Below are 9,681 nucleotides of genomic sequence, written 5' to 3' on the forward strand. Positions count from 1 at the left end.
CACCTGGTGAATGCCCACTGCCTTACTATTCACAGTTTTATTTGTCAATACAAAAAAATGTGATCCAAAAAAGTCAAAGTACTCTGTCCCAAGAGGGTTGACTTGCCTTAGTTGTACCTTGTGGTGAGACGTCTCCCCTCCCCGCTTTTGTAGATTTGGGTGAACAGTCCGCACACGGCCAGTGGCTACTACACCATCTATGACAGCGAAACTCTTCAAGCTGACCATTTCAACACTCGCCTCAGCTTCGGGGACGCCGCCCAGACACTCTGGGCCCGGACAGGCTACCTGGGCTTTGTCCGCAGGACAGAGCTCACAGCTGCCACCGGAGGTACCGTCCACTGCACCTTCGCACTCTGTGGTGCTGTGTGTGTGCGTGCGCGCGTGTGGGTGTGTGTGTGAGGTGACCACCTTCTGTGGCCCCTGAGCGCACACTGGATGGAGATATGCTATAAATGACACACTGTCCTAGGAAGTGTGTCTAGGAGAGGTGCCCTGGGGCCACCGCCGGTGCAGCCTGAGCCCTGGGTTGGAACGGCCGGCAGGAGTACTGCTGTGCCTGGTGGGAGAATTACTCCCGGCAGGACGAAGCCCTGGTCCTGGTGGGCCTGCATCCCAACCCTGCACAGGTTCCCCAGACAGGCGTTGCAGCTTTTTTTTTTTTTTTCTCCTATGTGCCGTTTGAGCACAGGAGCAGCCCTGCTCCCTGAGAAACTGTCCTGCTAAAGCTCGCCCTGCCCCTCCAGGTCTCCTGCTGGACACAAGCCTGCTTTGGGGCAGGGTTCTGGTGTGGGGAGTCCCTGCAGCTGCCCTCTGCCCCTCTGACTGCCACAGGCTCGCTGCTGTCTGCTTTCAGCATTTCTCTTTACTGCCATTAGCAGCCATTTAAAAATTCCCCACAGGAAATGTGCCATGCACACTGGTGCAAATAACCCCCTGGGTTCAAAAGACCTGAACTGGACCAGGCTGCTCCTTAGCTCCCACATCTGCTCTGTGCTGGCCAGCATCCTCCATTCGCCACCTTCAGGGGTGGGGAGGAACCCAGGGTGAGACAGTAGAGACTAGGGCGCCCTTCCTGCCTCATGCCTTGGGCAGCCGTTGGCCATGCGACCTTGAGTAATCTAACCTTTGTTGCCTGCGGGGTCCTGGGAAGGTCTGTGTTGGCTGCCTCGTGCTGGCGACCTGAGGCCTGTGCGTGCCGACGCTGATTGCAGCTGCTGTTTCAGGGACTATTGGTCCTGTGGCGGCAGCCTCTGCCAGACCTCCCCATCCTTTTCTCTCGGATTGTTCCTATCACATCTTGTTAGATTTTCCAGAAAACAAAACAAAACCATTTCCTATGTCCTGCCTGGGTCACGGACCTGTGGATAGTGGATAAGCAGTTCTAGTCCCCACCTCTGAGCAGCCCGCTTCTTGCAGCTCAATTCTCTGTGAACTCCCAGAGCCAGTGACTCCGCGTATCTCTCCCTCGCAGCAGCATCAGGCTGATTCCTGGTTCTGCCCGGCTCAGCCTGGCATCAGCTTTTCCTCTGCCTCCCTGAGGGAGCTCCCAGTGCTCCAGGCACAGAGGGATGTGCCTCAGGGACAGGCAGCCCCCGCTGGCTTCTGAAACATCCTTCTCTGCACTTTCTGTCAGAGCGGCACGACGCCCTGTATGTGGTGGGAGCGCTGGATGAGACGCTGGAGCTGCGGGGCCTGAGGTACCACCCCATCGACATCGAGACGTCCGTGTCGCGGGTCCACAGGAGCATCGCTGAGTGGTAATCTGCGGACTGCCGACCGCGGCCCTGGTCCAGCTAGCTGTCTGTGCACACAGGAGGGAGGGAATAGAGACAGATTGTCACCTTGGGTGCACGGTCTCTTGTGGCCACTGAGGCCTCTTCACAGGAGCCAGCTGAGGCCACACATGCCCTGGAGCTCGGTTTGTTTGTTTTTTCTTTTTTCCCCACCGTGTGATCCCTAATGGATCATCTGTCCAGAAGGCAGTGCACACTGGGGAAAGAACTGTGACTTTGAGGTCAGAGATCCCAGTGGAAGACAGCCTTGCCACAATGCTTCCTCATCCTGAATCCCCCTCGTATCCCTCCTGAGTCCCACAAGGCTCCCTGGGGTCTTTACTTTGTAAGCTGTGAGAGGTGGGCAATGCAGAGGAACAGCGTCTTCCCTCGTCAGCTTGCCCTGGCGTTGCAGGGTCTTGCTTTGCGGGAATGATCCACTAAATGTCCCTCAATTAAAACCTTAGATTTTAAGAATTTAACTGGAAAGGCAGATCAGATTTATGTAGAGAAGGAGAGACAGAAAGATCTTCCATCTGCTGGTTCACTCGCCAAATGTCCTTTAATGGCTGCAGCTGAGCTGATCCAGAGCCAGGAGCTTCTTCCGGGTCTCCCACACGAGTGCAGGGTCCCAAAGCGGGGTCCTCGACTGCTTTCCCAGGCCACAAGCAGGAAGCTGGGTGGGAAGTGGAGCAGTTGGTGCACAAACTGGCACCCATATAGGATCCTGGCGCTTGCAAGGCAAAGATGTAGCCACTGAGCCATTGCACTGAGCCCAAGCAAATTTTACCTGTTGAAATTATCTCTTTTTCTCTCAAAGATTGCTTCATCTGAAAGGTAGAGTGACGGGGGAAAGAGAAGGTTCTACTATCATTGGGTCACCCTCAAATACCCACAGCAATTTGGAGCCCAGAACTCCTCTGACTCTCCCTCTCACATAGGGGCAAGTGCTAGGGTCAAGTGCTTGAGTGTGGCTGTCCCAAGCAGTGGCTGGAACTACTAGACCACAACACCTTCCCCAGTGTCTTCAATACATATTCAAGTTAGTGAATTTGTCCTCAGGCTGAAAAACCTCAGTTCTTGCAAATGAATGCCCATGCCTTCCAGGTACTTCTTTGTCTGCCGCGTTCTTGATTGGAACCCCCAACTGTCATCCCCTAGACCAGAGCAGTACTGGCCAAGCTCAGAACCTTGTTAGACATCTAGACACTGGACACCAGGAAGCATCTGAGACGGGCTGCCTAGCTGTGAGAGACACTGCAGAGAATCTAATTTCTGACATTCTACTTTTAATGCAGCCAAATATTTTGCACAGTATTCTTTGACTATTATTATGTTTTTTAAAGTAGCTGAACATTACACAACACGAATTAAGTCCGATCTCGTAACCCAGTAACCCTTCTTGGTGTGAGTGACTGGCTTGTGATGCCTGTCATACAATGAGACACTTGTGGGCAGTAATAGCTTATATCAGATTTCCTTCAGTTGTATTTGTGATTATTCTAATCTGCTCCATTTCTGATCCTGCTTCCTGCTAATGCATGTGGGAAGGCAGTGGATGGTGGCCCAAATACTTGAACCCTTGCACCCAAGTGGGAGACCTGGATAGAGTTCCTGGTTCCTGGTTTGCAGCCTTTTGGAAGTAAACTGGCAGATGAAAGGCATTCATTCATTCATTCATTCATTCATTCATTCATTCCTATTCATTCTCCCTTCCCCCTCCCCTCCCTCCCCTCTCTCTTTCCCTCTCTCTCCCTCTCTCCCTCTCTCCCTCTCTCTCTCTCTCTCTCTCTCTCTCTCTCTCTCTCTCCCTCTCTCCCTCTCTCCCTCTCTCCCTCTCTCTCTCTCTCTCTCTCTCTCTCTCTCCCCCCTTCTTTCCTCTTTCCCTCTCCCCTCATGCTCTACCTGGCAAATAAAAAAAATAAAAAACAAGCATATAAAAAATAAAATAAGTCCTCTTTTTTCTTAATCTTAAGAATTAAAAAGACAAAAAAAAAAAAGATCACCAAAATAATGGCTAATTTTGAGCTTCCCAAGCCACTCTGGGTAGCTTGGGCCTTGGGAAGCCCGCCAGGAACCAGTCCTCACTGGTTGTCCAGACACGGGCATTCACTTCATTCGCACTCTCCTCTGAGCTTCTCTGGCCCCCAGACCCCCAGGACTTTGAAAGCCACATGTCCTCAGTTCAAGGGAGCCACTAGCAGTTTCCTGTCCCACTTCAAACTAACAGATTTCCTGGCTCAGCTCGTCAGGAATGGTTCCAGGGGCAAGGTTATCCTCAGAGGAGTGGATGGGCTCCACACGGAAGGCAGTTTGTAGACAGCTGTGTAAGGGATGGCTGGCAAATGGAACGGCCTGCTAATGGAGTGTCATTCCCATTTCAGCGCTGTGTTCACGTGGACCAACTTGCTTGTGGTGGTCGTGGAACTGTGCGGTTCTGAACATGAAGCCTTAGACCTGGTTCCCTTGGTGACCAATGTGGTCCTGGAAGAGCATTACCTCATCGTGGGAGTTGTGGTTGTGGTGGACCCAGGCGTCATCCCCATCAATTCCAGAGGAGAGAAGCAGAGGATGCACCTCCGGGACAGCTTCCTGGCTGACCAGTTAGACCCCATCTACGTGGCTTATAACATGTAGCCAGCCGGGCAGGTCTGTGAGAGCTGGCCCAAGGTCGCACGAAGACCCAAGACCAGGGCTGGGAGCCAGCTTTCGCCTGAGGAGACGGAGTCTGGGATGGTTGCATTGTATCCTCCATCTCCTCCCGTGAGACTCCACAGTCACACAACACACAGGAAAGGGGATTTGTGTAGTGGCAAATGAGAAGAACGCAGTCTCTTAGATGGGCGCTCTGACGTGGCGTGAGCAGCGCGTGACTAAAGCAGTTACATGCATGTGGCATTTTCTGCATCTGTTGTACATGTATTTTTATCTAATGCCATTTTAGAATTTTCTTAAGGGAGTTTATTGAATTCACATGAAAGGGGTAGTGTGAGTTACAGTTCCCGCTCTGTACTGTATTTTGCCATTTTACTGTAGCTAGACATCCTGCGGGTTTTGTTAACCAGAAACTACTCCGCTTTCTCTCAGTCAGATCGTAGGCAGATCAGATAACCCACTGAATATGAGAATGACTTTATATATACATAATTCTTGGCTGCAAAACATTCTGACCAGTATTTTCAACATGTAAATAAGAATACCATAATTCAGCTAAAGAATGGACTTGTAGAATTACAATAACCAAAGTAGAAAAATTTCTGCTTTGAGAGAATTTCAACATTCTCTTCCTATCGTGTCATTGATTAGGTAACTAAGTGCAAGCTGTCTGCAGGTTTCACTGCACATCGTCCTGTGCCTTTGCTGGCTGATGTGTCTCACGGACTAAGCTGCCTGCATTTGTCTTTAGAGCTTGCATTCCCAGAACCAGCTTAAGCTTCTAAGAGCTCGACCTGTTTCTATAAGCTGCAAGTCTCAGTTTAAAATAATTGAGATGTTAAGACAAAGCAAGGCTTCTTCAGATCCCACCCTGTTCCAAGGAACCATAGCAACTCCCCCGGCCCAAGTGTCGAAACTGTCTTCAGATTTACAGTGAGCATGTAAGAAGTTACCACTTCCCCTTTCCCAGGCCCATTGTGAAGCAGGGCCTCTGTGTGTCCACTTGGCGTCTCGGAGTGTGTCCTGTTCCCCAGGTCACAAGGCCAGGGAGTCTGAAAGCCAGAATGAGAGGCTGGGGAGGCAGTGGAGTCGTCCATCACACGAAACCGCAGGGCTGACGGGGTCAGGCTGTAGGGCAGCTGGCTTGTGCTGAGATGGGGGCAAGTCTGATGTGTGCAGGAAACTTGTGGAACAGCCGCGGTGCCCGGGCCGAGCAGACTCGGGTCTGGGACTGAGTTTGGCCTCTGGCTCAGTTTCCTGCCTTTGGTCTGGTAATTCATATATTTGAATATAGTTGAATTTTATTATTTTTTTCTTACAGAAATATTTTTTAAAATTAAAAAAAAAAAAACCTCAAAAGTGAGAAGAATTAACTTGTTAGATCAGAAGGGTTCTCTTTGACCCGCTCTGGTCTGTTGTGTAAATATTTATTTAGACTATTTTAATAATACATATTATTTACCCCACTGTAACATCATGTAAACTAAATATGTTTTTAAGCAATTTTTAAGACGTGTACTTACCCTGAAAATAAGGTTTATAATGCATTGACTAGGTCCTTAGCTGTGGCAGCTCTCCCAGGCTGGCTGCACACGTCTCATCCCTCCAGGCTACCTAAGACCCTAAGACCCCCTTTCCCATAACCCTCTTGTCCTCCTCATTCATTCCCCACCGGGGCAGACTTCCAGACAGTTTTTTCCAGTTCCAGATCTCTCTCTGTCTCTTTTTTTTTTTTTTTTTCAACATCAGGAATGAAGTGAACACGCACAGGCGAGGATGGACAGACAGCAAAGCACTGCGCTGGAGCACGTGGGGAAGCCCAGCGTCCAGCAAGGGCTTGGTCTGCTCGGCTGGAAAGGTGTTTTCTTAAGGCAACTTGTAATGATTTACAAAGCAAAGCAGGGGATCCCGAGGAGTCAGTGCTTCTAATGCAGAGCCGGGGTCTCAGAAACAGTGGCAGAGAGAGGCTGGCTCATGGGGGCAGGCGTCCAGGGATGCGCTGTCTACCACGAATGTGATGGAGTGATGCCAGCGACTTACACTTTTCCAGTCACGGTTTTTTTTTTAAAAGGTAAAACCAGGTAAAACTGGCTTGGGATATAATTTATGTAATCCAAGTCTTTGAAAAGTATTTCAACGTTAAAATCATTCTGCAAATTAATGAGATCCTTTGCATTTAAAAAAAAGCCTACATTCAGACTTAGAAGTCCAGCATCAGGTTCTCTCCATAGTTCGGCTCTTCAGAAGGCAAATGTGGCAGTGGCTGCCGTGGAGAAGACACAGGCTCTGCACTCATGCCTTCCAGAAACTCCCTTGTGTCCGAATGGCCAACCCCCAGCTTCCCAGGGGCGCGTGCCTACTTTTCTAGCTCCTAGGGTTTGTTTGTTTTTTCCCCAGTATGGTTATTTTATTGGTCTTATGTACATTCTCTAAAGCCAAAATGTGCTAGGAGGAGGAAGAGGCCCGGAGCTGTTCTCTGCAAACGCTCTCAGTTACCCTGGTGCCTGGAGAGGGGGACAGTGCCAGCGTGGTGCAGATCGAAGGCCCCCCCTGTCGCCACTGACTGACGACATTTTTCCATGGTGACACAGTGCTCTTCTTACCCATTCCACTAAATGGAACCTTTGTGGTGGCAGTGAGAATTAAGGCGTCCTGAAAGGCCACTGTTCGTCTTTTTGTTTTGTTTTATTTTTTTAACTAAGAAACCACAGCCTTTCCAATCCTAACCCCCTGCAGTATTGAGTCTTGATGCCTGCGGAAAAGAGACTGCCCTGCAAGCCTCCGTCTGGGTGAGGAGAACAGCGTTGGCCTGAAAGTTTGCAAGCAGCAGTGGGTCTCCTCGGAAGTGAAGCGTTCAGGGAGACCCCAGGGTTCCCACTGCTGTACCCACACTGCCCTCTGCTTGGCTGAGGCCTCAAGGGCCTGACTTGCCCCTGGTCCTGCTGCCTGTCTTAGTCACTTGGGCTGTCTCCCTTAGTCCCCCAGTGATGCTTGCTTAATGCTTTTGTTGACTCAACAAAGGGCCTGAGGCCTTAGATCCCTATTTAAGGTCCTCTGCCCCAGGCATGGTGCTCAATATTTTGGCCAAATAAATTACTTTCCTTGAATATCCAGGAATCTTTTGGACTAAAGCAATGAGGAGTTATCACCTCGCCCTCAGACTCCAACCCGATCTATGCCTTAGTGTGGTTTTTGTTGTCTGCTTTCATGTAAAAGCAAGAGTGTTTGGAGCAAGAAGCTGCAGTACTCCAAATACACAATAGGCCTTTGCCGTTCACGCAGCGTTTCTGGTTTAGGTATCTGTAGTTGGCCATGTTATTTGTCCAGAGGAAAAGATTGTAAAAATATAAGAATAATTTTTTTAGTCCTAAATGCTGTTTTGTTTACTTGTCAAGATACTTATCCATGTCAAATTCAAACTATAGTACTGTGTAATTATGTATAAATTTTTTTTTATTTATTTGAGATTAGACTAGATACATACTTTTAAATTTAACATCTGGCTGGACAGTGTTCTATTAACTCATTGAATGTGTTTCCTTTGTCTTGTGTTAATAAATATTGATGCCTGATTGTGCTTAATCCTTCACACCTGGGGTGAGGCTGGGGCACTGAGCAAGTTTAAATTTCGTTTCCTGGGATGAGAGCCTGGGATAGAGGTTACCTTTGTGGTGCAATGAGGAAAGCTGCTGTCTGCAGCCCACTGCTTTGAGTCCAGGCTCCCTACTGCTCCACTTCAGTAGCCCTAGGAGAGCAGCAGAGGAAGGCCCTGACACCTTGGGACCCCGCACCTGCTTGGGAAACCCTGGAGAGGCTCCTGGCTCTGGGACAGCCCCGAGTCAACAGCTGCAGCTGTTGAGGCCCTTTGGGGCCAGTGGATGGAAGATCTTTCTCTGTCTCTGCTTTATAAATCTGATCTGCCTTTCCAATAAAGGCAGAGTTGCGGAGAGAGAAGGAAAGAGAGCTCTTCCAGTTTACCCCAAGTGGCCACAACAGTCAAGCGGAACCAGGAGCCAGGAGCTTCCTCTGGGACCTCCGCATGGGGGCAGGGTCCCAAGGCTTGGGCCAGCATCTGCTACTTTCCCAGGTCACAAGCAGGGAGCTGGAAGGGAAGTGGGGCTGCCGGGATAGAACCGGTGCCCATATGGGATCCCAGGCGTGCAAGGTGAGGACCTTAACCACTTGCGCCACCGCACCGGGCCCCTGGGCTTCAAGTTTTTATAACGTGATAACTTCCCTTGCTTTTGTTGCACTTTTTTATTTATCTGAAAGGCAGGGAGGAAAGGACATTAAGAAATGCTGACTTAGTCCCCACATGGCTGCAAACGAGCAGGGACGGACCAGGCTGAAGCCAGCAGCAGCTCCTAGGTCTGCAGAGCTCCAGGGCGCATGCTGTCAGCTGCCTGGGCACACTGAGCAGGGAGCCAGTCGGAACTGCGGGAACTGGCCTTGCAATGGCACCCGTGTTCAATGCTGTTATCTCAGGCAGCTGTTTAACCACAATGCTCACCCTGCAGTGATTACGCAGGTTGGTTTTTTTTTTTTTTTTTTTTTTTTTTTGAAGATTTACTTAGTTTTATTGGAAAGGCAGATATTACAGAGAGAAAGATCTTTCATCTGCTGGTTCACTCCCCAAGTGGCTGCAATGGCCAGAGATGAGCTGACCCAGAACCAGGAGCTTCTTCCCAGTCTCCCATGTGGGTGCAGGGTCCCAAGGCTTTAAGCCATCCTCCACTGCTTTTCCAGGCCACAGGCAGGGAGCTAAATGGGAAGTGGAGCAGCCAAGATATAAACTGGTGCCCATGTGAAATCCTGGCCCATATAAGGTGAGGACTTTAGCCACTAGGCTGCCGTGTCAGACCCCTGCATTTTTTTAAATATTTATTTGAAAGGCAGAGTTACAGAGAAAGGGAGAGATACAGATCTCTAACCACTGCTCCACTCCCCCAAATAGCTGCAACTGGGCCATTTGGGCTGGGCCAGGCCAAAGCCGGGTGCCAGGAACTTCTTCCAGGTGTCCCTTGTGGATTCAGCAGCCCAAAGGATTTGGGACATCCTTGATTGCTTTCCCAAGCCAGTAACAGGAAGCTGGATGACAAGTGGAGGAGTCAGGACTTGAACCGATGCCATGGAGGCAGTATTTTCCTAGGCCACAGCACCAGCTCCAGAGTGATTATTTTTGAAAGACAAAATGCAACAGGTGACATGTCTGTCCACAGCTTTTTGTCTTGGGACATCCCGTGCGTCCAGA

The 9,681-nt window shown here is 49.9% G+C and overlaps 1 protein-coding gene across 2 annotated transcripts in view; it reads left to right on the forward strand.

Annotated features, from left to right (window-relative positions):
• The window catches only part of DIP2B (disco interacting protein 2 homolog B), a 204,593-nt gene extending 196,591 nt beyond the window's left edge, over positions 1-8,002 (forward strand). For both annotated transcript variants that reach the window (XM_040979021.1, XM_040979013.1), the window contains exons 36-38: positions 154-331; positions 1,637-1,760; positions 4,160-8,002. In XM_040979021.1, the coding sequence (XP_040834955.1) occupies positions 154-331; positions 1,637-1,760; positions 4,160-4,412 (555 nt within the window). In that variant the 3' untranslated portion in view covers positions 4,413-8,002. The remainder of the gene's footprint in view (positions 1-153; positions 332-1,636; positions 1,761-4,159) is intronic.
• Positions 8,003-9,681: the final 1,679 nt, after the last annotated feature.

The sequence above is a fragment of the Ochotona curzoniae genome, unplaced genomic scaffold (assembly GCF_017591425.1).
Source record: "Ochotona curzoniae isolate NIBS_2020 unplaced genomic scaffold, NIBS_Ocur_1.0 contig_1014, whole genome shotgun sequence".
Classification (NCBI taxonomy): Eukaryota; Metazoa; Chordata; class Mammalia; order Lagomorpha; family Ochotonidae; genus Ochotona; species Ochotona curzoniae.